The sequence below is a fragment of the Myxine glutinosa genome, chromosome 12 (assembly GCF_964187855.1).
Source record: "Myxine glutinosa chromosome 12, kmMyxGlut1.1, whole genome shotgun sequence".
In the NCBI taxonomy this organism is placed as follows: domain Eukaryota; kingdom Metazoa; phylum Chordata; class Myxini; order Myxiniformes; family Myxinidae; genus Myxine; species Myxine glutinosa.
Window position 1 is genome coordinate 89,994,342 of NC_136272.1, and position 26,881 is coordinate 90,021,222.

Consider the following 26,881-nt stretch of genomic DNA (forward strand, 5'->3'; position numbering starts at 1 on the left):
CCCGGCTTACCTCGGAGAGCTTCGTGCAGGGGGCGCAGGGGCTGGGCGATACGGGGCAGGAACCGATGGTAAAAGTTCACCATGCCCAAGAACTCCTGCAGCCCTCTGATCGTGCGGGGGTGCGGAAACCCCTTCACCGCCTCCACCTGGGACGGCTCCGTGCCTGGTGACCCGGTGCCCCAGAAAATCGATTATGGCGGCACCGAACCGGCACTTTGCGGGGTTCACAATCAGGCCATGCTGGCCCAGGCGTTCGAAGAGCGTGCGGAGGTGGCGTAGGTGCTCTTCGCGGGACGCGCTGGCGACGAGGATATCGTCCAGGTAGACGTAGACAAAATCCAAGTCGCGCAGGACGCTGTCCATCAGTCGCTGGAACGCCTGAGCCGCATTCTTCAGACCGAAGGGCATGTGCAGGAACTCGAAGAGTCCGAATGGCGTGATGACCGCCGTCTTCGGGACGTCCTCCCGCCTGACGGGGACCTGATGGTAGCCGCGTATGAGGTCCACCTTCGAGAAGAAGGACCTGCCCGCCAAACGGGCGGAAAAGTCCTGAATGTGGGGGACGGGGTAGCGGTCGGGAGTCGTGGCGTCATTGAGACGGCGATAGTCCCCGCACGGTCGCCATCCCCCGCCGGGCTTCGGCACGATGTGCAGCGGCGACGCCCAAGCGCTCTCTGAGCGCCGAACGATGCCGAGTCGCTCCAGGGTAGCGAACCCCGCTTTTGCCACCGCCAGCTTCGTTGGCTCGAGGCGGCGTGCCCGGGCGTAGACCGGTGGCCCGACGGTGGGGATGTGATGGGCCACCCCGTGCTTGACGGCCCCCGCCGAGAAGGTGGGCCGCGTGAGGGCCGGGAAGCCGGCGAGGAGGCGGGTGAATGCGTCCGCTGCCGGAAGCGTACAGACCAACGTGGCCGGAACCGAACCGTTCGGCAAGCCGCTTGGCAAGCCGCTCGTTGAGCTGCTCGACGAGCTGGGCAACGCACAAGCGAGCGAGCTGAACGTCTCGGCCTGGACAAGACGTCTGCGCTTGACGTCGACCAGGAGCCCATTAACGCACAGGAAGTCCGCGCCAAGCAGTGCCATGGGCACGTCGGCGGTGACGAACGTCCATCGGAAAACCTGCCCTCCGAACCGCAGAGAGAGGCAGCATTTTCCGTACGTACGGATGAGCGTCCCGTTCGCGGCAAGCAGCGCGGGGCCCCCACCCGCGGCGTGCTTGTCTGACGTGCCGGCGGGAACAACACTCACCTGCGCTCCCGTGTCGCACAGGTAACGGCGCCCGGAGAAGGTGTCCGTTATGAACAGCAGGCTGCTCGAACGGCCGGCGCTCATCGCCACTATTGAGCGCCGGCCCGGGCGTTTCCCGACCTGTTGAAGGAGCATGGCGGATGACACTGCCGAGCTTCGTGGCCGAACTTGGCGTGGAACCAGCACCAGGTGGTGGAGCTGGAGGAACGCCTGGCTCCGCCAGGCCGGTGGAGTTGGCGGTTTTCGCCGCGGCGGTGGGCGGGGCGTGGCGGCGGTCACGAGGTGCGTATCAGCATGCTGCGTATGCTGTATAAGCTGATGCTGTGGATCAGCAGCATCAGCAGCATCAGCCACGAGGGCCGTGACGGCCACGCCGACTCTCGCCCGCGTGTCCGAAGCGGCGAAGTACTTGTCCGCCTCGGCTGCCAATGCTCGGGGCTCCGTTAGCCCGGTCCCGGCCAACGCGAGGCGAACCTGCGCTGGAAGTTGGCGACGGAAAAGCGCCCGGAATAGAGAACCGGGGGCTTCGTCGCCCAACAGTGACAGCATATGGTCCATTCGGACCGACGGGCGCGTGTCACCGAGCTCGGGGAGATCCAGGAGGCGGTCGGCCCGTGCGTCGTCCGTGAGGCCGAACGTGGCTAGGAGTAGCCGCATGAGTGCCTCGTACTTGTGGCCGTCCGGTGGGTGGCGAAGGACGGACACAACTCGAGCGGCCGTGTGGGGCCCGAGGGAGGCGACGACGTGGCAATAGCGCGTGTCATCGCCGGTGAGGCGCCGAAGCTGAAATTGGGCTTCGGCCTGGACGAACCAGACTTCGGCCTGAGCCTCCCAAAATTCGGGAAGTTTGATGAAGTTGGCCATGGCAATGGCGTCGCGTGTGGAAGGATCGCTCCGGCAGATCCAACGTCGAGGGGGTCACCAGTAAAGCGCGGCGTTACGCTCGCTGCTTGCGAGCAAGGAGGAAGTGGACAAGCGGTAACTTATAAGCGTCTTTATTTCAGGAGCTCACTGTAACACTGGCGCGCTCCGGGCTGCGCGCCCGGTGTATATCATGAGGCCACGCCTACCCCTCGGGCGTGGCCACCGCCCACTTGGTGCGCGGAATGATGTCACCACGCCAGTGGGCTTTTGTGTCCGCCACAGCATCATTGTCGGGAATGGAAATGATATTTGCAACATAATGCATGCTGTTTTATTATTTTCAGCGACTGTACTGAAGGCAAGGGTCACCTTGGTAATATATCTCACAGGATTAAGCACTGATTTCCTTCATTATATTAAAACTAGTAAAACGTCTGTCAAATATGATGGGTTGGGACAGTTCATTCGACGGAGCAGCCGCGTGAGCGTGCCAAAGTCTGAAGCCTCGGCCTAGTGTCAGGTGTGCTTATATCTTCTTTATTTATTAGACATCCTATGGACGTAAATGAACACTCAGTTTACTCTGCGCACTTTGCACGTCACGTTCAGCGAATTTCACCTCTCTGTGCCTTGTATTTATTATTTAAAAAAAAAAAATTCTGTACACTGCCCTTGAGGCTCGATTTGCAAGCCACCGTCTACAATTCCAATAGAAGAGACATAATTACTCTCTTATGGAAAATGTTTTTGGGTTTGTTTTATCCTCAAAAATAGACTGTAGTGAACAAACATTTGTGTTAAAAGATTGGTCTTTGAAACCTACACTTATGAAGGGGGACAGACATCTGTACAAACACACAAACTGACATTGTGTTTTATATGGTAGATACTTGAAACATAAAGCTGAACATTTTATCACAAAGTTTTCTAAAGGTGACTCGAGCATACATGGTAGTACATGGTGACAGGAATGATGGATAGAGAACAGGCCTCAGATATATATTTACGGACGACTTTCAATGACTGATGTTATTTTAAAAGGTCCTCAAATCTCTGGAGAGTTAAAGAAAGTCGTTTTCAATCTCTGGTCTCATGTAACAAAAGTCATGATTGTGGTGGTCTGTTTGTTGTTCCCATCTGAGCGATTTGCTCATGATGCTGGGATTTCAGGTTCAAATCTCATGTCCTGTATTGATTTTTGCTTTGCCTACTTTGATCCTTGTGATATGAGGGAAGGGACATCAATGAGGTATGAGGTACACAATGAGGGAAGAATACGGGACATCGATGTCTCCTGCTGTCCTATTCTTACACATGATGTGTATATAGAGGCTCCTTGCTCTGTTTGGCAGCCCCATCTGAGCTCATGATGCTGGGATCCCACAATAATAATAATAATAATAATAATAATAATAATAATTAATAGTAATAATAATAAAACGTTAGGTTTGTCGAAAAGGAAATGAACATTTTAGAAGAAATTTATGATGATCTAACTTGAAGAAAATCAATGACAGCCATTTTTAATAGAAGTGTTGACAAACATTTATTTGAAATTGTGAGAAACGACGATTTAAAAACCATCATGTTGTTCTGTGAAAATCCTCTGTTCCATATTTATTTGATTTTATCCCTTATTGAATGACTGAGCAGGTGATGAAGAGGATGATGACGAATCTGGTGAGGAACGGCTGCCATCTTGCTTCGACTATGTCATGCACTTCCTGTCTGTCTTCTGGAAAGTTTTATTCGCGTTCATGCCACCGACACACTACTGCAACGGATGGGCCTGCTTTGCTATGTCCATGGTCATGATTGGATTTCTGACTACCATTATCGGGGACCTTGCCTCGCATTTCGGCTGCACCATCGGTCTCAAAGACTCGGTCACTGCTGTGGTTTTTGTGGCACTTGGAACTTCAGTACCAGGTGAGAAGATTTCATTACTATATGAGGCTTCTTAGGCAGTCATTGTCTTTCAATAGGGCCAAGTCGCAAAATTCTTATCCAAAGCAGCTGAAGGGCTCGTGCTGGGCGCCCTCTAGTGGTGGCCCTCGCTTAATGTCTTTCGACAGAGACTAGGCGAGTTATCGCCGAAACCCTCACCAAATTTCAAATTCCTGCCCAAATCGTCCTCGGTCAAACGTCAGACCTGGCCAGCCGCTTCGTAAAACACTTGTGCCATAACTGTCGGAATAGTAGAAATAGTGGAGTAGAGCAGCTTCATCCTACGATGGACTTAAATCAGACCAACTGGCCATGAATTGATGCACAAACACAAAGCAGTTGCTAAGGCCAACAATGCCCTTATTGTCCACAATGTCTATTACCTCATGTCCACAAACATGTCCGTTCATCAGAGTGACTGCATGAGCAGGTTTAGAATTCTCAAACTTCCCAGTAAGCTTTCCGGTGCCAAATATTTAAGTTTGATTGCATTCTGGATTATGTCTTGATGACGTCAGTGCCTAGAAGTCAATCACATTTGTGTGGCAAGAATCTCATTGCAATTGCCTTTCCCCAGAGCTTTTGGTTATGATGGCCATGTTGTCACCCTACCAAAATCCGAGCACTTAATATACAACCATTAATAACCTCTGATATATGCTTGTGAGTTCCTTATCTATGATGTTCTGGAAGTACAAAACTTGAAACAAGTCTCCTCCAAATTTAATTGCTCGGCAACATCCCACGAACATAGCTGCAGCCCTGTACCCCCATTTCCTGTTCAATTATATCGCATACATTTGTGAACAAAGATGTGAATGTGGGATTTCTTCACATTGTGCAGAATAATTCTCTCAACATGATAGTACAAGGTGTGCTCGTCCAGCTCTCTTGAAAATGCATCTTCTTCTTTTGAATAATTGTCTTGTACCTTTTTATAGACCATGGTGACAATGTCAGCTGCTTCAGTAGTTCCATTTTTAAAGTTGACTGTCTAGCTGCGTAACTCTATTACAATAGATTGCGCATAGGCATGACGTGCACACCAGAAATTAGCAAGTATATCAATATAAACCTGACCCATGTATGACAGCCATCTATGGGGAGAGTTTAGTGGATCACCATGCATGTCGCCATTTTGGATCCAATTTCTGGCTGGTGACTTCAGTGGATCACAGCATGGCTGGTGCATTCAGTGGATCACCATGCACGTCGCCATTTTGGATCCAATTTCTGGCTGGTGAGTTTAGTGGATCACCATGCATGTCGCCATTTTGGATCCAATTTCTGGCTGGTGAGTTCAGTGGATCACCATGCATGTCGCCATTTTGGATCCAATTTCTGGCTGGTGAGTTTAGTGGATCACCATGCATGTCGCCATTTTGGATCCAATTTCTGGCTGGTGAGTTTAGTGGATCACCATGCATGTCGCCATTTTGGATCCAATTTCTGGCTGGTGAGTTCAGTGGATTACCATGCATGTTGCCATTTTGGATCCAATTTCTGGCTGGAGTTCAGTGGATCACCATGCATGTCGCCATTTTGGATTCAATTTCTGGCTGGTGAGCAGTGGATCACAATGCATATCGCCATTTTGGATCCAATTTCTGGCTGGTGAGTTCAGTGGAGCACCATGCACGTCGCCATTTTGGATCCAATTTCTGGCTGGTGAGTTCAGTGGATCACCATGCATGTCGCCATTTTGGATCCAATTTCTGGCTGGTGAGTTCAGTGGATCACCCTGCATGTTGCCATTTTGGATCCAATTTCTGGCTGGTGAGTTCAGTGGATCACCATGCATGTTGCCATTTTGAATCCAATTTCTGGCTGGTGATGTAACAGTGGTATGTAAAAGGATCGGGAAGAAAGCTTATGAATTAATGCGAAAGCACTTTTTTGCTCATTTTTATCTTTACAAACATTGAAGATGGATTCTGCAACCATCATGGTTTCTAAATATAAATACATATGGAATCCATGATCTGAGATTCTAGGAATCTAGGGCATCACCCTGAGAATTTATGGATAACCTAAATCAAGGGGCAAAGCTTACTATGACTTTTATATGGGTCCAACACCAGATCCTAACAGCTTCACTCCATACTTTAAGGTGAGGTGGTAAGCAATGTAGTGCACGCTGGTTTTATACAAATAATTCAGTTCTGTCAGGGATAGTAATTTAACTTGGAGGAGAAACATGCTACAATCGAGATATTGTATCACCTTTATATAATTTATGGCAATTTCCTTTATTATAAGGTTTTTCTTTTTTCCAATGTTTAGTCATTTTTACCTCTGCCAATGAGGGTGGGCAGAGGTCATGTTTTCACCCCTGTCTGTTTGTTTGTCTGTCTGTCTGTGACCGACATATCCTGGTAATGGACGGATTTGGACTAAACTTGGTGGACAGGTTGCGTGTGTGAAAAGGAAGAGTTATTTCGATTTTGGTGAGGATCTGGATCTGCATATGGATCCCAGAATGTTTTTACTGATTCTTCACCATTGAGTGAGAGGGATAAAAACGATATGTAACAGGATGTCTCAAAAAGTTATGGATGGATTCGGACGAAACCTGGTGGACAGGTTGTGGTTGGGTGTGTGACAAGGACGAATCTATTCGATTTTGGTGAAGATCCGAATACGGATCCGGGCACGATGTTTAAAAAAATTTTTTTTAGTGATTCTTCACCATTGAGTGATAGGGCCAAAAAGTATAAATAGCATGATATTTCAAACAGTTGTGGATGGATTATGACTAAACTTGGTGGATGAGTGGATTAAGTGACGAGAACAAGCCAATTAGATTTTGGTTCATGTCCAGATCCAGATCAGTGGGATACAAAACCTAAACTGTTCAGCCTGTAGAGGTATGCGCTCTACCAAGTGCGGTTGTAGTTAAAATGAGCTTTCACCATCACTAAGACTAGAAGAGAATTGTTGTTAGGTATTAAGCATTATAATATGCCAATGTTGCTCTTTCGGAGCAATTGCAACTTCAGTGGTGGAATGTGCTTTGTAAACTTTGATTCTTATGAATTGTGTTTGAAGATGTCACGTGGTCATTACATTGAGTTTAAATCAGGGCTCTTCATTACATAGTCACTGCAGATTTCAATCATGTTGTCCTTGAACCGATTCTAAACCGAGGTATGTTGAGGTTTTAAGGATATAAGAGATATAAGGGGGGTATATATTTATATATTTCATGTTTTGTGGATGTAAGGGGCTTTGGCCCCAAATTTTTCATTAAGTCTCATTGTGTTGCATTGTCCACAGTCAGATTAATTCACCTTTATAAAGCACATTCTGCTTTGCATTGTGGGAAAAACGTGCATGCACGGGATGGTTAATTTCAATTTTGGATGTGGTGGATTGGAAGGGGGAAGAATCGGGGAGGACGCTTTGAGGAGGAGGGGTGAGAGGGGAGTCTAGGAGGGGAGGAGCGAGGGAGAGTCTCGGAGGGGAGGGGTGTGGGGGGAGTTTAGGAGGGAAGGGGAAAGGGGGGAGATTTGAAAGGGATGGGTGATGGGGAAGATTTGGAGGGGAGGGGCAAGGGGGTAGATTTGGAGGGGAGGGGTGATGGGGAAGTTTTGGGGGGGAGGGGTGATGGGGACCCCCCAAGGCCAACCCCACTCTTGGACCAATTCACTTACTGCAATACTTTTGGTACTTATTTGAATAGGTGCAAACCAATACTTATTGGAATAGATAATAGTATGGGGGTTAAGACAGATTTGCTTGTACTTTTGGTACTTATTTGAATAGGTGCAAACCAATACTTATTGGAATAGATAATAGTATGGGGGTTAAGACAGATTTGCTTGTACTTTTGGTACTTATTTGAATAGGTGCAAACCAATACTTATTGGAATAGATAATAGTATGGGGGTTAAGACAGATTTGCTTGTACATTTTAGGATTTCGGATTATTTGGGGAAAAAGAAGATTTTTTCACTGGTAGACTATCAAAGTCAAAATGATTTCCTCTCGGCCAATAACAATTTCGGAGCTTCACCATGTCGGGACCAAGGGAAGCCACAACAAAGCTCCATTTCTCCAAGTTGTCCGCAGATACCTCAGGCAGGTGTCAATACACCTCTACCTATTGGATAGGGGGAGGTTTATACATGTCGTAGGATTTGTTTCTGTAATTAGTGCTCCCAATTTTAATGGTACATTAGAGTTTCGTAGATCCATCGAAGGCAACCTCAGATCATTCCACAAATCCTGTAACAAGTGTGTGTGTCTAATCTCAGGAGAGCCAGAAAACAACATCTGTCTAATCTCAAGAATGAGCTTTCAAACTTGTCTCCCTCCTCCAAAACCTGGTGGCGCCTCGTCAAGTCCGTCTCTGGTGTATGCTCCCCTTCCATCCCTTCCCTCACTTAAAATGGAACCACAACCGACTCCGCTCGTGAGAAGGCCGAATCCCTCAATTCCGTGGTGCTTCAAAATGTTGCGTTCCTAACCCCTCTCACACTGTTTCCACCCTTCCCAATCGTACCCAACTGCTCCTGGATTCTGTGTCTTTTACACCTGAGAATGTGGAAAAGTTTCTGGCAACCCTCGACTCTGACTCAACAATTAGACTGGACGGCATCAGCTCCCTTATCCTGAAGAACAGCTCCGCTGCTCTTGCACTTCCTCTCTCTGCCATTTTCACCCTGTCATTTACCCAAGGTCATCTTACATCTGTTTGGAAATCCACCAACATCAGGATTACATAAAAGGTGCAAAAACGGATCCCCTCAACTACAGACCAATTCACTTACTGCAAATCATCTGCAAGGTCATGGAATCCATCATCGCAGTTGACATGAAATCATTCCTTTTCTCCAACAGCTTCATCTCAGATTAATTATCAATTCCGATTCAGACCTGGTCACTCTACCGAGGACATGCTGCTTTGACTCTCCCAACAATGGATGGAGGCCCTCAATATCAGACATGAGATCGGGACTGTCTCTCTTGACATATCTCAAGCTTTTGATAAAGTCTAGCATCCTGCCTTGCTCTCTAAACTGTCTGCCTACAGAATCCAAGGCCAACCCCACTCTTGGATTATTGACTTCCTCCATTCTTGGAACCAACGTGTGGCTCTCAGCGGAACCTTTTCTTCTCCTCTCACTGTCAAGGCTGGAGTACTCCCAAGGTAGTGTTTTAGGCCTCACCTTATTCCTAATCTTCATCAATGATCTTTCTGACTCTCTGGAAAATCCTTTTTATCTATTTGCTGATGAGTCCACTCTCTGTCATGTCAAATCATCCTTCTGTCAGACAGGCGGCAGCCTCTCCTCAGATCTTAACAAAATCCCAATCTGGTCAAACTTTTGGAATATGTCTTTCAATTCTGCAAAATCACACACACACACACACACGTACACATACACACACACACACACACACACACACACACACACACACACAGTCTCTCTCTCTCTGAAAGGATCATATGGAAAACACTCCCATCTACTTTCTTAACAATCATCTTGAGGAAGTTCAGTCACTCAAACTCTTGGGTTTTACTCTCAGCCATGATCTCTCTTGGGCAAGCCACATTTCAAAGTTTGTCTCCAATGTCTCCAAATGTCTCCAATTTTGGGTAAAGTGAACACGCAAGATTGGAGGTCACGTTTCTTTCGAGGCTGTCCATGCGCTCACGCTTTCGAAGTTAAGTAATTTTTTCACAGTTGTGTTTTTGTCGTGGCTGTATCTGTCTTTCGGTGTGTGTACTTGTGGTGTGTCTTTGGTAAGATTCTCGGTGTTGATTTTTCGTACCTGCATACAAAATCGTCGGTTAATTCGTGTTGCGTATTCTGAGGCCTAGTAGGTTTCCGTGTCCAACCTTGGGGCCTTGTTTTTCTGCTCGCGGTTCGTCGATTGCGCTGCAATTACTTTCGTTCCCTGTTTTTTGTCCCAGTCTTTCACCCCCATACTTCCTTGTTTAAAATCTCAACTCAGAAAAAATAAAAATAAAAATCCTTCTCTGCTCCAATTCGTTTATTCATTGTTCTTATTTGTTCGTTCGTTCTTCGACCACGTTGTTCGCGATCACGTGATCACGTTGTTAAAAATGTTTAAACTTTCCCCTGAAGAACTGTATTCTGTCGTATATTATAACACCTTTTTCTTCTTCTTCTATAAAAGGATGCTTTTGACTTACTCACCAAATCTATTCATTCCAAAAAAAAATTCCATCTCTTACAGTTCCTCTTTTCTACATTCCCGAAACTCTCCTGCACTACACCCCTCCTTCAGTGTCCTCAAACGTATTTTTGACTCGAAGGCCTCAAGAAACTCATTTTGCAATAAATGTTCGTTTCCCATTAATCGTACACTTTTCAAAATCCAATCTCACCCCTCCCCTCCAAATCTTCCCCATCACCCCTTCCCTCCAAAACTTCCCCATCACCCATCCCTTTCAAATCTTCCCCCTTGCCCCTCCCCTCCAAATCTTCCCCATCACCCCTTCCCTCCAAAACTTCCCCATCACCCCTCCCCCCCAAAACTTCCCCATCACCCCTCCCCTCCAAATCTACCCCCTTGCCCCTCCCCTCCAAATCTTCGCCATCACCCATCTCTTTCAAATCTTCCCCCTTGCCCCTCCCCTCCAAATCTTCCCCATCACCCATCCCTTTCAAATCTCCCCCCTTTCCCCTTCCCTCCTAAACTCCCCCCACACCCCTCCCCTCCGAGACTCTCCCTCGCTCCTCCCCTCCTAGACTCCCCTCTCACCCCTCCTCCTCAAAGCGTCCTCCCTGATTCTTCCCCCTTCCAGCTTTCACCTTCATCTCCCCCAACCTTCTGCCTCGCTCTTCCCCCTCTTCAAATAACACCTCACTGTGCCTCACACAATCACCATCAAACCTTTTGTCCGCCCCATTCTTCCCTTTCTCCAAGCTATTCTGAAATCTCTGACACACCTTCAACAGCTCTCCCTACCTCTTCCTCCTCTTCCACATCTTACCCTAGCCCCTCCCCCCCCCCCCCTGTTCTGTATCCGATGCTCCCCCTTCCTCTTCATTAACGGAATGGACCTCAAACATCCGGGGCCTTCGCTCAAACTTGACTGATCTCTCCATACAGGTTGCTTCTGACAAACCAGACGTGATCTGCTTAACAGAAACTTTCCTCCTTCATGATGTCTCTGATTCCGTGGTATCTTTCCCAGGTTACTCCCTCCTCCAGTATGATAGACCTGAGCCTCGTCCTGGAGGTGGGGTTGCTATCTTTCTAAAAAACTCTCTTCCTCACTCGCCCTGCACTGCCCTCTCTCCACCTCACCCCCAGGAATACCTTTGGCTGCGGCTTCCCCTTCGCTCCCACCTTTTGTTCATATGTGTGTTGTACCGTCCACCAAACAGTGATGACTCCATCTACATCTCGCTGTCTGATAATATGGACCAACTTCTATCCACTCATCCCAACTCTTTCTTCCTCATATGTGGTGATTTCAATTGTCACCATGTCAGTTGGCTTGGTGTGGGTACCTCTCTCACCAGCCATGGCTCCTCAGCAAAGGACTTCTGCGACTCACTGGGACTGACACAATCTGTCAATTTCCCGACCCGGATCTCAGTCAACGGAGCATCTTCTCTTCTGGACTTGATTATGACTAACTTCCCTGACAATGTCTGCTGCTCTTCTTCTGCTCCAATCGGCTCATCTGATCATGTGCTTGTTAAAGTGGACATCTCTCTGACCATTCTCAGAGAGCCTCCTCAGCGTCGACGAGTCTGGCATTTCACTCAGGCCATCTGGCACTGTCTTCAAGCAGCCATCAATCATCTGGACTGGTCTCCCATCTCTACCGCCTCTGACATCAACTCATCCTGGGAATTCTTCCAAAGTAAATTGCTCTCTCTCATGCACAGATTTATCCCATCTCGTCTTCAGTTGTCATACCCTTCCTCCCGTCCATGGTACACGGAATCTTGTGGTGAGGCTGTTGCCCAGAAACAACTTGCTTTCGTCTCCTGGAAAGCAAATCCAACGGAAGGAAATCTCATTTCCTTTCACAAAGCCCGAAACAAGTGTGTGTCCACCCTCAGGAGAGCCAGGAAACAATATCTCTCCGTTCTCAAGACCGAACTCTCTTATCTGTCTCCCTCTTCCAAATCCTGGTGGCGTCTGGTCAAATCTGTTTCTGGTGTTTGTTCCCCCTCCATCCCCTCCCTCACCTCAAACGGTTACATGGCTGACTCCGCACGTGAAAAAGCTGAATGCCTCAACTCTGTGTTTGCCTCTAAATCTTGTGTCCCAAACCCATCCCTCTCTGTACCCACCGTACCCAGTCGTACCTAGCTGCTCCTGGACTCTGTGTCCTTTCCTCCTGACAAGGTGGAAAAGTTTCTGTCAACCCTCAACTCTGATTCTGCAACTGGACCTGACGGCATCACCCCACGGGTCCTAAAATCCTGTTCTTCCGCTCTTTCACTCCCTCTCTCTGTTCTCTTCACCCTCTCTTTCGCTCAAGGTCATCTGCCATCTGCTTGGAAATCAGCCAACATCACCGCTTTGCACAAAAAAGGTGCAAAAACAGATCCTAGCAACTACAGACCAATCAGCCTTCTCCCAATTATCAGCAAAGTCATGGAATCCATCATTGCTTCAGATATGAAATCTTTCCTCTTCTCAAATGGCTTGATCTCTGATCATCAATTTGGTTTCAGACCTGGTCACTCTACTCTGGACATGCTGCTTCTGCTTTCTCAACAATGGATGGAGGTCCTCAATGCCAAACAGGAAATTAGAGCTGTCTCCCTTGACATATCACGTGCCTTCGATACGGTCTGGCACCCCGCTCTGCTCACCAAACTCTCCTCCTTTGGTATCCATGGAAATCTCCACGCATGGCTGGCAGACTTCCTCTCTAGTCATAGTCAATGTGTGGCCCTGAATGGGTTTCTCTCATCTCCTCTTCCTGTTCAGGCTGGAGTTCCCCAAGGCAGTGTTCTCGGCCCTGTGCTTTTTCTGGTCTTTATCAATGATCTCTCTGACTCTCTTGAAAATCTTCTCTATCTCTTTGCTGATGACTCTACTCTCTGTCGCTCCATTCCTCATCCCTCAGATCGGCAGTCTGCAGCCTCCTCACTCTCTGCGGACCTGGACAAAATCACAGACTGGGCAAACAAGTGGAACATGTCTTTCAATCCTTACAAATCTCACACTCTTACGATGTCTCTCCGAAAAGACCGACTGGACAGTGGACAACCCTCCCATCCACTTTCCGAATAATCCTCTCCAAGAAGTTCTGTCACTCAAGCTTTTGGGTCTCACTATGTGCCATGATCTTTCCTGGGAAAACCACATTTCAAATCTGGCCTCCAAAGCCAGTCGCCGACTGGGCATCCTCCGTCGTGCGAAGTCCTTCCTTGGCACACCTGAGCTCCTCACCACATACAAGGCTTTCATCCGCAGCTCAATGGAATACTGCTCTCCCCTCTGGGCTGGTGCTCCTGCCTCACACCTAGCTCGTCTTCACGCTGTTGAAACCAAAGCGTTCAGAATCATTGGAAACTCCCATGATGAAGCTACCTCTGAGGGCCTTACATTCCTCCATCCAAAACCTTGATCTTTTCTACCCCCACTAATTTCACCCCAAATCCAATTCTTTTTAAATACCAACTTCTGTCCTGGAAGTCCTTGGTGTCCTTGTGTTTTATACTTCTCCCTCCACCCCCCCCCCCCCCCTTCCCACGCCTCCTCCCCCCAAGCCCTCTCCCTCCCACACATCTCCCTGCTCTCAAATGTTATGTTTGTGCGCTTCCCCTTCTCTCCCCATCTTGTCTTCCGCTCCCTCTTTTTATATATTTTGTTTGTCTGGTTGATTTGTTTGTGAAATAAATGTTAGCTCTTTCACGAGCCTCGATTCAGTAGACAAAAAAAAAAAAAAAAAAAATAATGCCAGATGCCGACTGGATGGACATCCTCCGTCTTGTAAAGACCGTCCTTGGCACATATGCGCTTCTATCTACCTACAAGGCTTTTATCCACAGCTTGATGGAGGACTGCTGTCCCCTCTGGGCTGGCTCCCCTGCCTCACATCTTGCTGCGAGCTTTATGCCATGGAAACCAAAACTTTCAAGGTCATTGGAATTCCTCACGATGAAGTTGAGACGATGGGCCTATCACTCTGCAATCGCCGATAGGTCGGTGGTCTCTCTGTCTTCTTGTGCCTCATTTAAGGTCTTGCACCCTCTGACTGCCCTCTCCTGGTTCTGTCCCTCCCAGGTATCTACAGAATGCATGTGGTCCACCAGCAACCTCCTCCTCATGAAACTGCCTAAATCCTGCACCACTTTATCACCATCTCAAGTCATCCCCCATCCAAAACCATGATCTTTTCTGCACCTGTTAAACCACCTCCGACCCCTCCCAAATCTATGCTTATGTATCCACCTTGTTCACTCTTGCTTTCTCCTCTACCACTCATTGTTAGCTGCATCCAATGTTTGTCCGTCTCCATCGACTTTTTCCCTCCGCATGGCTATTGGTGTTTCCTCTTTCTTCTTCTCTTCCCTTTGTTATGTTGTGTCCTGATCTGTTCTGTGTCCAAGCTCTTCCACTAGCGCAGATCCTGTAAAAAAAGGCAAAAAAAGAAGAGACCCGTAGGAGTACAAAACCACCATTTAGGGTTCTTGTCCCCCGTCGCACTGCGGAGTGAAAGGGAGACTATTGTTTTCCCCTCCGTCCGTGTGTGCGTCCGTGCGTGCGGACGTGCGTGCGTGCGTAAGCGAAGGACCGAATTCGAATTTGGTGTGTGGGTGCAACTAGGCATATGGAAGAACCCTATTGAAAATTAGGTCGCCACGTCAAAATCCAAGATGGCCGCCGCCATGTATGTCTGAACCTTGTGAGCGAAATATCTTGAAAAATAAACGAACTACTAACTTCTAATCTGGTGTGTGGGTGTATCTACGCATAAGGAAGAACGCTATTGAAAATTGGGTCGCCACGTCAAAATCCAAGATGGCCGCCTTGCGTCTTCCACTTTGTCAACTCACATCACTTCACCGACGGGGGACCTAGGCGTAACGCTTGTTCTGCAAATGTCTGAGCTGTATTTCGGAGCCGGCTGGGACTTTCTGAATGACATTTTGCATCAACAGCATGAATAGAAAGTACGTGAGGTTGACGTAATTTTTGACCTGCACCTAATTTTAAGGCCATGAACTAATTATAGACATTTTAACATTTTTCACCATAACGCGACAAGGGTCTATTTGATGGGAATGAAATTGCTCTCACTCGATAGCTTAGAGCAAGGGGCATTTACGCTAATTTACATCATACCTGTCCAGGTTAAATGTGAAGGTCAAATGGCGGCTGAATAAAACAACGGTCAAGGTTAAATGGCGGTCGGAGAAAATAGAGTAATGTATTTTTTTATCATCACTCAATTTTTCCAATGCGGAATCTCAAAGACCGCTTGGCCTTCCAAGATGTTCTTGCATCAGAATAGTGTGCCTGCACTGAAGTTGTGCACCTGATATTTGATTCATGTCCTTGGCCTTCTTTTTTTGGATTGTGACCTAATTAACAAGAAGCACCTTTTTGATCACGACCTGAATATTTTTCCTCCGATTTTCATGATGCCGAGTTTTATGGATAGACTGTAGATGGGGACACATTTTCTTAATTTACACTCCATCCCTAAATGTCGACGGTCAAGGTCATATGGCGGTCCAAAACAAATATGGCCATTGTTACGTGGTCCTCCCGGTGACTACCTGGTCTCGGTGACCCCCGGATCGTGAGAGGAACTCCGCCAGAAAGATCTATTATTTATGCTCTTTCGTAACGCATAAATCTGAATTCCAATCAATAAGAAACCCCACACCAAGGATCCGGAATAATCAATGATATATTCCCCGAGCAATCAACAACCATCCACAATCAGCAATCAATAGTACAAAGATGTAAACTCATCTATAATAACTCTAAGATGGCCATCTTATACATTCCTCACGTGAGCCCCACTCCCGACTCCCTCCATGGTCAATGTCTCTCTCAATGTCTCCGTACTCCGGTAGTTCGATCTCCGCACGTGGGCGGTTGAACGGACCCTTCCTGACGTGCTTTCACCGGGCACGTCCCGTACCGGGAACAACGGCTGCAGCGCGCACCTCCTGGCCAAGCAAAGCGGGTACAGCAAAGCAGGCAAAGCAACACGCGGCTTGCCCAGCGCGCGCGGCCCAAGGTGCGACCCGTACGCGGCCTTGTAGACGGTGAGGCGAACTGTGCCAGCTGCTTGGTTCCGTGCACGAACCCACGGCGACTTGACGTGTCAAAGGGTAGTTACACGTCCCGGTAACTCCTCTCGCCAGACGGGCTTTTAAACGCCGATTCTGTTACGTTGCTCAATCGATACCGCTCGCGTCCGAGCTCGGCGAGGAAGAAGAAGAATCGTCGCTTCTCCAGGACCTCGTGTCTTTTCTTCTTCCGTTTCCGGTCTCCTTTTTCCCAGAAGGGCTCCTGACCCTTTAATCACAACAACCTTTAATCGAGTCCACATTGATAAGCAAAGACCTGAATAGTAATTCACATACATTCACATAAATATGTAACACTCCCCCCCTTCAAGAAAGAAAGTTTGAACCCAGCGAAAACTTTCTTTGCCGGCCAACTTGGATAAACAAACCAGATAACTCACCCCCCCCCCCCCCCAACTCATCAGTTCCCCCCAGGCACAGTCATCACTTAAAAATAAAGCAACAAAATTTCACACAATCCCCTAGATTAATTCCCTCTGGACCAAGCGTCAACCACTTCTAGTTTCTCTTGAATGATGGTTAAGAGGTGGTGACCCAAAGCCCCCAAATTTAAACCTCTCTATAGCACTTTTTCGGGAGGCCCAGCGGAGTATTCCTACATGGACGCCTTAAGGAATGTGGAGTTCACGGTTAGTCCGGGGAGGAAAGTTCATTACATGGACGCCTTTAAGAACGTGGAGTTCACGGTTAGTCCGTGCAGGAAAGTTCACTACCTGGACGCCTTTAATAACGTGGCGTTCACGGTTAGTCCGTGTAGGAGCCTCGGCTCGGCGGCTCCCCGGTATATAGTGCTTCAACTTCTCCAGACTCCTAACAGTTATGGTGGGACCCCTTGTCCCAGCCGTTACCTGACTGGCGGTCTCCTTCTCGGCCAGTGCTCTGACATTCATTCTTTCGGGGAGGTGCCGTAACTCTGGGAGCCTCCATAGTAATATCGGCTGCTGCCAACCCCAAAACTCCTGCCAAGTGGTCCTCTTCTGTAGACCTCTCGACGCCTACGAAATGCCTTCCCTACTGTTATGGTCCGACCCTCCAAATCCTTACCATTCCAATTCTTCTCTGCCTCTCTGGCGTCTCTTGTGCTTGCAAACGTGACAAAGCCGAACCCTCTTGACCGTTGCGTTTCCCTGTCTTTTACCACCCGCACTTCCACCAGCGGCCCATATCTGTTGAAGACAGAGGTCAGAACTTCTTCCTCTGTGTTGAAGTTCAGTCCCCCTACAAATAACTTGGAACTTTTGTCGCCATCCCGAGCTGGTGGGGTGTTATTTTCCCTGCTGTGCTCTTTACCAACCCTCGGGTTACCATAAATTTGCCCCCCGGCCAAATCATTTCCGATAATCACAGATACTCCCTCTACAGGAAGCGTGGCTTGTAAACCGACGGTGACCGGTCCTGACACCAAATCGGATTCCAAATGGATGACATGAAGTGGGGCACTAACACAGCCACCGATCCCTTGTAACCGAACACTATCACCAGTTGCGGTACTCTTTGACAATGGCAAAATGCCTTCAAGCATTAAGGATTGATGGGCTCCTGTGTCCCTCAAAACCCTAACCGGTCTTGGGTTAGTCAAGTCTCCCTTGAGTGAGACCAACCCCTCATAAATAAATGGTTGGTAACTCTTCTGTGGGCGATTTCTTACGTTTGCCATCGCATTCGGAGTTGTACTAGTCGGACTCCGCTCTGGGTCTTCCCTTTTCATGAGGTAACAACTGGACATCAAGTGTCCAGGTTTCTTGCAAAAAGCGCAAGTAGGCCCGGAGGAAAAACTCGTGGTCTGCCTCGGGCCCCCCGAAAAATAAGTTTGTCTTGGGCCCGCAGCCCTCTGATTTCGAACAGGTGGGGTATCCGCGTTGTCCCCATAATCCTCTCGAGGCCGCCGCCATGTATTGTCGTTCTCCGCACCTGCTGTTCCCCACCTCCCCTGCGGAGATCTAGGCGAGGAGTTAGGTTCGTGGACCCCTATCCGGTGTGTTAAGGCATAATCATCTGCCAGGGTGGCTGCGTCCCACAACTTCGGTACTTTCTTTTCCTGCAGGTACACTTTGATGTCCTCGTGGACACACTGTTGAAATTCCTCCACCAGCATCAGGTCACGCAATGCTTCAAAGTCGTTCCCGACTCCTTTTGACTCACACCACCGATCAAACATATTTTCTTTCACTCTGGCAAACTCCACATGGGTCTCACTCTCCCTCTTCATGGCATTCCTGAATTTTTGCCGGTAAGCTTCCGGAACCAACTCACAGCCTTTGAGGATGTGCTTCTTCAATGCCTCATAATCTGCACATTGGTCCATTGGTAGCGCCGAATAAATCTCTTGAGCTTTTCCCACCAGCACAGTTTGCACTGGTATGGTCCAGGCCTCCTCCGGCCAGTTTAACTGTCGAGCCACTTTCTCAAAGTGTGGAAAAAATTTGGCGACTTCCTTTTCACTGAAGGGTGGAACCAGCCTCACATGTCTGCCCACATCCCAGGTGTTCTGGCTAGGTGTCGACCCCGTCAGCAAGGGTGGTACCTCTCGCCGTTCTCTCATTAAATCCAGCTCCTTGAATTTAATCTCTTGCTGAAGCGCCAGATCACGTTCCTTCAACTCCCTTTCGGCTTTTCTCTCCTCTGCTTCGAATTCCCTGGCAGCTCTCCTCTCCTCTGCTTTTCTCCCTTCTAACCTTTCCTGGAGTTCTCGTTCCACTCTCCTTTCCTCTGCTTGTTTCTCTTCTCTCCTCTCTTCTGCTTTCCTTTCTTCTTCTGCTCTTTCCTTTTCTGCTTTCCTTTCTTCTTCTGCTAACCTTTCCTGGAGTTCTCGTTCCACTCTCCTTTCCTCTGCTTGTTTCTCTTCTCTCCTCTCTTCTGCTTTCCTTTCCTCTTCTTTTAACCTTTCCTGGAGTTCTCGTTCCACTCTCCTTTCCTCTGCTTGTTTCTCTTCTCTCCTCTCTTCTGCTTTCCTTTCTTCTTCTGCTCTTTCCTTTTCTGCTTTCCTTTCTTCTTCTGCTCTTTCCTTTTCTGCTTTCCTTTCTTCTTCTTTGATCCGTTCCTGGCTCCGTAATTGCAACTCCAGTTTCCGGAGCTCAACGTCTTCTGGTTCTTCGGGTAGCCACTGCCAGGCTAACTCGTCCCATGTTCCTAATCCCACCATAGACTGTATCACCGTGGTCTGCAACTCTGCCTTCCTCAAATTAGTTCGGACCTCCAAGTTAAAATGTTTGGCCAATTTCAAGAGGTCCGACTTTAGTAACGCTCGGAACTGTGCCTCACTCGGTGTTACCGCAAAGTTCTGTGCCACAAACGCCATGGTGCCTATCGTTAACACCTGTTAACCTTCACCCAAGACTTTACCCCCAATTTCCCCAAAAATTTACCAATTAATACTTAATTAATACATTTTAATTAATAAAAATATTATTTTATTATTTTATACAATTTTAGATCCCGGACGAGCCCCCAATTCTTTTACGTGGTCCTCCCGGTGACTACCTGGTCTCGGTGACCCCCGGACCATGAGAGGAACTCCGCCAGAAAGATCTATTATTTATGCTCTTTCGTAACGCATAAATCTGAATTCCAATCAATAAGAAACCCCACACCAAGGATCCGGAATAATCAATGATATATTCCCCGAGCAATCAACAACCATCCACAATCAGCAATCAATAGTACAAAGATGTAAACTCATCTATAATAACTCTAAGATGGCCATCTTATACATTCCTCACGTGAGCCCCACTCCCGACTCCCTCCATGGTCAATGTCTCTCTCAATGTCTCCGTACTCCGGTAGTTCGATCTCCGCACGTGGGCGGTTGAACGGACCCTTCCTGACGTGCTTTCACCGGGCACGTCCCGTACCGGGAACAACGGCTGCAGCGCGCACCTCCTGGCCAAGCAAAGCGGGTACAGCAAAGCAGGCAAAGCAACACGCGGCTTGCCCAGCGCGCGCGGCCCAAGGTGCGACCCGTACGCGGCCTTGTAGACGGTGAGGCGAACTGTGCCAGCTGCTTGGTTCTGTGCACGAACCCACGGCGACTTGACGTGTCAAAGGGTAGTTACACGTCCCGGTAACTCCTCTCGCCAGACGGGCTTTTAAACGCCGATTCTGTTACGTTGCTCAATCGATACCGCTCGCGTCCGAGCTCGGCGAGGAAGAAGAAGAATCGTCGCTTCTCCAGGACCTCGTGTCTTTTCTTCTTCCGTTTCCGGTCTCCTTTTTCCCAGAAGGGCTCCTGACCCTTTAATCACAACAACCTTTAATCGAGTCCACATTGATAAGCAAAGACCTGAATAGTAATTCACATACATTCACATAAATATGTAACACCATCATTAGATTGAGGCTTACCCTTGGCGATCGCTTTGTGATCACAGATATCTAGTTCTTTGTTGTTCATAATTCATGTTTTCTGTTTTTTAACAGCCATATGTAGGCAAGGCTTTATATCTTTTTGTAATTGCTATGTTAGTTGTGCACAAACTGCAGCAAACAAAACATCAATAGTATTTTTTGGTTACAAAGTTGATTGCCTCTTGCGAAGCAGTAAGTACCTGCAGCCATCACGGTGGTGACCATGGTTTTTATTTATATGTTTACATCAATCTAAAGCTCATAGAAGAGCTTGCACATAAATATGTGGGACAAAGACATCAATAGACATCAGTGTGTTTTAATGTGAATTACAAGGACACGAGTAGATGTCGCATGTGGCTCGCATAAGCTCCGCTCGCATAAGGACGTGAAAACAGGCCAACCCAGTTTGTGGGATGTCACCGGTGCAAGGTTCACAAGGCTTATTTTCGGAGTTTTTCCCTCATTAATAAGGAACATCATGACTTAATAAGGAACTTGCTAGCATGTGAGTCACAAGTAATGGCCGATTTGAGATCTTTACTTTGTTTTCTTATACAACAGACAACCCCCAAAGCCACCATGACCAAGCGGCTCTGGGCATGAAATGCAAACAAACATTTCAAATGTAAACTTGATGATGCTCCAGAAATCGCATCAAGATGCACCCAAAGTTCTAGCCGTTTGTTTTATGGTTCCGACTGAACCGCCCGCTAATGGAGTTACGAGGGGGACCGTGCAGACGCGTCACAAAGTTGCTCATAAAGACATGGGACCGAGTGTGCCCCTCTTTCACAAATTGACTTTCCCAAGAACTCACCATTGAGGGTTACAGCACGATTTGTCGGCACATGCAGGTTTAAAGGTAAATATTGGTCCATTTAGGGCGTGTTTATGATCCAGTCTCTGATCAGGTAAAGGTGATACAAACACAAAACTACGGTACCTTTGTTATCTCACTCCATTTTACTGTTTATCTGTCTGTCCACTCCCTTATATCTCGTGTATTGTGAGAAGGGGACATTGCAGGACCACCAAACTTGGCAGATATAATGGGGACCCTATGGTGTGTTGTGGGATGGGGGTTTGAGAGGACATGGAAGGAGACATCTTTGTATCGGCTTAAGTGATTACATCCAAATTGAGCACCCATAATAGGGGACAATAGGAAGTAAAATAGGGAGGTAGCAATTTTAGGGGTGAGTAGGGGAAAGGGGGAGATTCATGGGGTATTTATGGGGTCCCCATGGGGTATTTATGGTGAAAAAATTAACTCATTTGTTCCAATTGCTTTTTCAATTTTGGGGAATTTGGAATCAGGGGTGTGTGGGGGAATCTACGTAATGGCTTCAGTGATCACCACTAAACTTGGTAGGGATAATGTAGGCCCCAAAAGAGATTAATGATGAAAAAAATGAAGTTATTAGCTGGAATAGATTTTGTGCTTTAAGGGGGGATTTAGAATAGGGGGAAGAGTAATCTATTTAACTGCTTTAACCGATCGTGACCAAATTTCGCAAGAATAGTGTAGGCCCCATGGGGGGGGGGGGGGGGTATAATTGGGGTAGGGGAGGGAGGTGAAGGTTTTGGGAAAGTGGTTGGTGTTTGTGGTGCTTGTTATCTTGAAGACAGTAGGGTACGTGGACCCCCTTAGCATTTGGTACTTGTTTCTCCTCCAAATATCAGAATCTATCTGAGTTGTCCAGTCTGTTTGATTCCTGATGGAACAGCCTCTGACCTTCATGCTCTGCAGGTAAAGTCTCATGTCAAACCATATGCCAACCTTTTGGGGAAGATGCTTTCCTGTCAGCTAATACTTGAAGCCTATAGTGTTGGCTTAACGGTTAAGGTCTTAGGGTCTTGAGTTCGAGTTGTTAAATAACACCAGGTGGGTTGACTCAGCTCGTCATCCTTCCGAGCTCGGCGAAATGAGTGCCAGCTTACTGGTAATAGGGGGCGCTGCATCAGCGGCACAGCTACACTTCCATAAAAATGACGCAACCAGCAGCCATGGGCTGCATGCAAACCAACGACAAGAGCTAACACTTGCTTGTGGATTTTAGAATCTACACTGCCTTTAAAAAGACGCAGGCCATTGTGTGTTAGTTGCTTGGCCAAATCCCAATTTCCTGCTCAGAGGTCCCACTGGGAAGGCAGTGCCAACCCACATAATGCATCTTTGCCCAGCAAGCTCCCTCTGCAGAACTTGCACTCCTCTCAGAGAATTGTATTTGTCAAATCTGATCATAATATTCAGGTGTGAATGCCTAAGGATGTATGTTACCTTCCCTCTTGTTTCATTATGCAGATACTTTTGCCAGCAAAATTTCTGCCACTCAAGACCAGTATGCGGATGCATCAGTGGGAAATGTCACAGGAAGCAACGCAGTCAATGTCTTCCTGGGCATCGGAGTGGCCTGGACGATGGCAGCAGTGTTCTGGACTGCAAAGGGAGAAAAGTTTCGTGTCGAACCAGGAACTTTGGCCTTCTCTGTCACTCTTTACACCATCTTTGCTTTCGTCATTATCACGGTGCTGTTATACCGTCGGCGGCCGAGCATCGGGGGAGAACTGGGAGGCCCTCGTGCATCTCGTATCATGACGTCAGGACTCTTCGTCGGCCTCTGGGTGCTCTACATCGTTTTTGTCAGTCTCGAGGCTTACTGTCATCTTGAAGGTTTCTAGAACTCTCGGCTGCTTTGCAATGAAACTAAGTATGGAGCATGGGAGACAAAAAAAAGGAGAAGGGGAAATGTTTTCCATCATGACAATTTAGCAAAAATATAGGAGAGAAGGGACGAAACAAAACAAAATAAAACAGAGGAGAGGTCCTTTTGTGTTTTGGCCTCACACCTTCCTCATGATTGGTTTTTATGAGGAATTCATCGGAGGGATGATGTCACATTCTGAGCACACTTTGGTATCTTTGCTTCATCCTCCCTCAACATCAAACGGAGTACACACCTACATTTTCTAGGCGTGCACAGCTGCCGTTCTTGGGCAAGGCAGAATAATACACTTGTCCCGTTTGGACACAGACTGGATGCTATGTGGAAGAACACACATTACCAGGTACCTACTTTCAGCTGTTGTCGAACTACTTCATACGTTTACAAGGTGGAAAGCAGTTGGGCGTGTTACTTTGTTTGAAGTTAAGTTTGATTGTTTCTTTTAGAAACAACTCGTGTGGTCCATTTATGGCCAGGTTGAACATGTGAACGCATGAAATCTGAGAATTTGGTTTCAGGAGTGGGATCACACATATTCTTTGATTGGAGCGTTCCTGTTGAATTCGGAATAAATTTTGAATTAAAATTTGAAACCTTCGATCATGGAAGAAAAAAAATTAACACCTGCAGAAATTGCTTAAAAGGAGGTAAATAGTGATTCTCAAGTTTTACAAATGTGCACCGAATGCGCATTTTTTTTGGACGATTGACTAAATGTTCACTGATATTGGGGCTTTTCATGCAACGTATTTTAATTTGCACTTCGTAAACTCAGCTCCACACTGAGTCATGTGACATACTAGCGTGAACCATCTTTCCATGCCACGGTTGATAAAATCTTTCTTTTGTACATCCGTGATGTTAAATTGAAGTCAAACGTACCTGACTCTTGCTGTTTCACTGCTACTGGACGTGGTTTTTTTTGGTTTTTTTGCAATTCAACCTTTTGTGTGGTATAAACTGTACCAGAAGAGCCTTAAATGTACCCAGTTTTGAAAAGAATTATCCATAGTGTAATTAGCACTTTATATCTTATTTTTCATAATGCAGATATTGCGTAGTTGACATTTGCATCTTTTACAAACCAAAACATAGATATAATGAATTATCTTATATAATATATAATTTTAATTGTTGAAATAATAATCTACTGTATATTAAAAACACACTCACAAGATAATTATTATTTGAATCACTTTTTTTTTTTTCACATTATTATTTTTCTTCTTCAGCACTGTTTGAATAATTGTCCTGATACATTATTATTATTCCTATTATTCTTTAATGCCCTCCTCACCCCAATAGTTAGTGGACATTAAAGATCCCACGGTGTCCTCCGTGAAGTCTAGGCACCATGACCAAATTCCAAATTCCTACCTTAACCAGCAGAGGACATTGCATCGGGGGCACAGCCATGCCCTCGGCCGATGCTGCATACAAAAGCAGAAGAAGAAGAATGCCCCCAATTATTTCCAACCCCTTGTGGGGTCAGATGAGGGTAACGATTCTGTCCCTAATTTCCTGGAATCTGCTGGCCAGGCCTGAAGTGGCAGGAATTTCTAATTATTCAGAGTGCCAGCAAAATAACTCCCCTACTCTTGTCAAAATACTCTGTGGGATCTTTAACGTCCACCAATGCATCTATTGTTGGCAGAACGGTCTTATAGCTTGATGTCCACCCGAAGGCCTCGCCCTGTACCCGAAACTCCAGGATGACAGTTTATAGCATGTCAAGATTCAAACGCAAGCCAGACGGCCCAAGAGAAAGTGCAGACATCTCTAAACCATCTGACCAGGCCATCGTACCAACGTCATAATGCCCATTTTCCTCCGTTTGAAAATCCAGTCTCCAAAACATATAAACCGAAGCAATGTTTGGCGCTTTGGAATTTTGACCTTTCGTTTTGCCTTCAACTTGCCGCTGTGACACAGAATGAAACTGCCGTAACACAATCCGCACAGACCCACAATGAAATTCAAGCCCCCTTTATGCCTTTCCTCTCCCAAAGAAAGGTATCGGAATGCCTTTTCGAATGGATGCGACTACTTTTTCTATCTTAAAAGTTTCACGTTCCCTTTCTCTTTGCAGCAATTATGCCTCGCTTATGGATTTAGATGAAGCGCCAGTTCTACACCGAAACAACCTTCTTCTATAGAAAACCACTTTTTCCGTTTCCTCGTCTATTTCTTTTGAGGATGCAGAGCAAAGAGCGTCGGCCATGTTCTCGTGACTTTATTGGTGCTGGATTACAAAAAACGATCATCAGGAAATATTTCAAACCATGTTGCGGAATCTTGGTAAAATCCCTAAATTCACACGAAGACTCTCTGGTGCAGTAACGTGGAATTTGATGATTGTACAGTACGATATATGGGTAATCTGATAGTACAGCATACAATAACGAACTGCCAAGTTTGAGATAATTATTGTTTTCATGAATTGATAGGTTAAATATCTGAGGAGGTTAATGTTTGTTTTAATTATTAGTTGCTTTCTTTAATGCGTAAGTCTGTTGCCATCTTGCCTTTTGTGGATTTTCACCTATCACTGGCAATGAATGTCTTTGTTTTGAGTGTTTGGAGCTGCTCTGAATCTGTTCTTCTTTGCTTTCTTGCAGCTATCAGGTGATAAGATATTTTAAGACACTGGCACTGCAGCTCTTTGAAAATGCAGGTACCGGTTGCGAGAATGTATTGGCAAGGATCTTGAGAGTCAAAACGTACGCCATATCCTACCCTAGAAGCACTGTTGTTGGGGTTTTAACCCATCTAGATAAATATGTGTGGGTAGCATTTTAAACTCATTGTACTTACTGAATAAAAACACACACCTTGTGCAAATCTTTCTCCTGAAAAATGATGCTTTGATGAAGGAATCCATTTTTTATTTGACTCTATAGTGGAAAGAATTCATTTTTTATTGGATGGCATCAAACCTTATTCATTTATGATGGGTATTAGCAGATAGAGTTGTTATGATGGCCGAGAGCAATGGTTGCCAAACCCAGGGTTCTGGGCCTAAATTGAAAAACCACATTCAACATTCCCGGTTTGGGAGGGGGATTTCGTCGAAAGCGTTGTTTCCGACAATTTTTATTGTGGGTATCGGTACCATTTAGGATGCAAGGCGAATGTGATTTGAAATTTTTGGTCGTGGACAAAGGTTTGGAAACCACTGGCCTACAGTTACGCACTCTCGCTTCTAAGCCGTGAAGCCTGGATTTGAATCCAGACCAGGCTGTCATCCAGACCAGGCCAGGCAAATCCAACTGTCATCCCGGTGTTTCACAGGCAGGGTGATTCATCAATGTGTCCCTCGGATGGACGTTAACCTGGGTGTCCTGTCTGCTGGCATTATATGGTGAACGTTAACGATCCCATGGTGTCCTTCACAAAGAGTAGGCAAGCTATTACCGGCACCCTGAACAAATTCCAAATTCCTGCCATAGCTATTGCTGGGAGAGGGATGGCAAA

At 46.9% G+C, this 26,881-nt stretch overlaps 1 protein-coding gene across 2 annotated transcripts in view; it reads left to right on the forward strand.

The window, feature by feature from the left end:
- LOC137437600 (sodium/calcium exchanger 3) overlaps positions 1-26,248 on the forward strand; it is a 486,816-nt gene extending 460,568 nt beyond the window's left edge. For both annotated transcript variants that reach the window (XM_068132065.2, XM_068132066.2), the window contains 2 exons: positions 3,766-4,041; positions 22,987-26,248. In XM_068132065.2, the coding sequence (XP_067988166.2) occupies positions 3,766-4,041; positions 22,987-23,363 (653 nt within the window). In that variant the 3' untranslated portion in view covers positions 23,364-26,248. The remainder of the gene's footprint in view (positions 1-3,765; positions 4,042-22,986) is intronic.
- Positions 26,249-26,881: the final 633 nt, after the last annotated feature.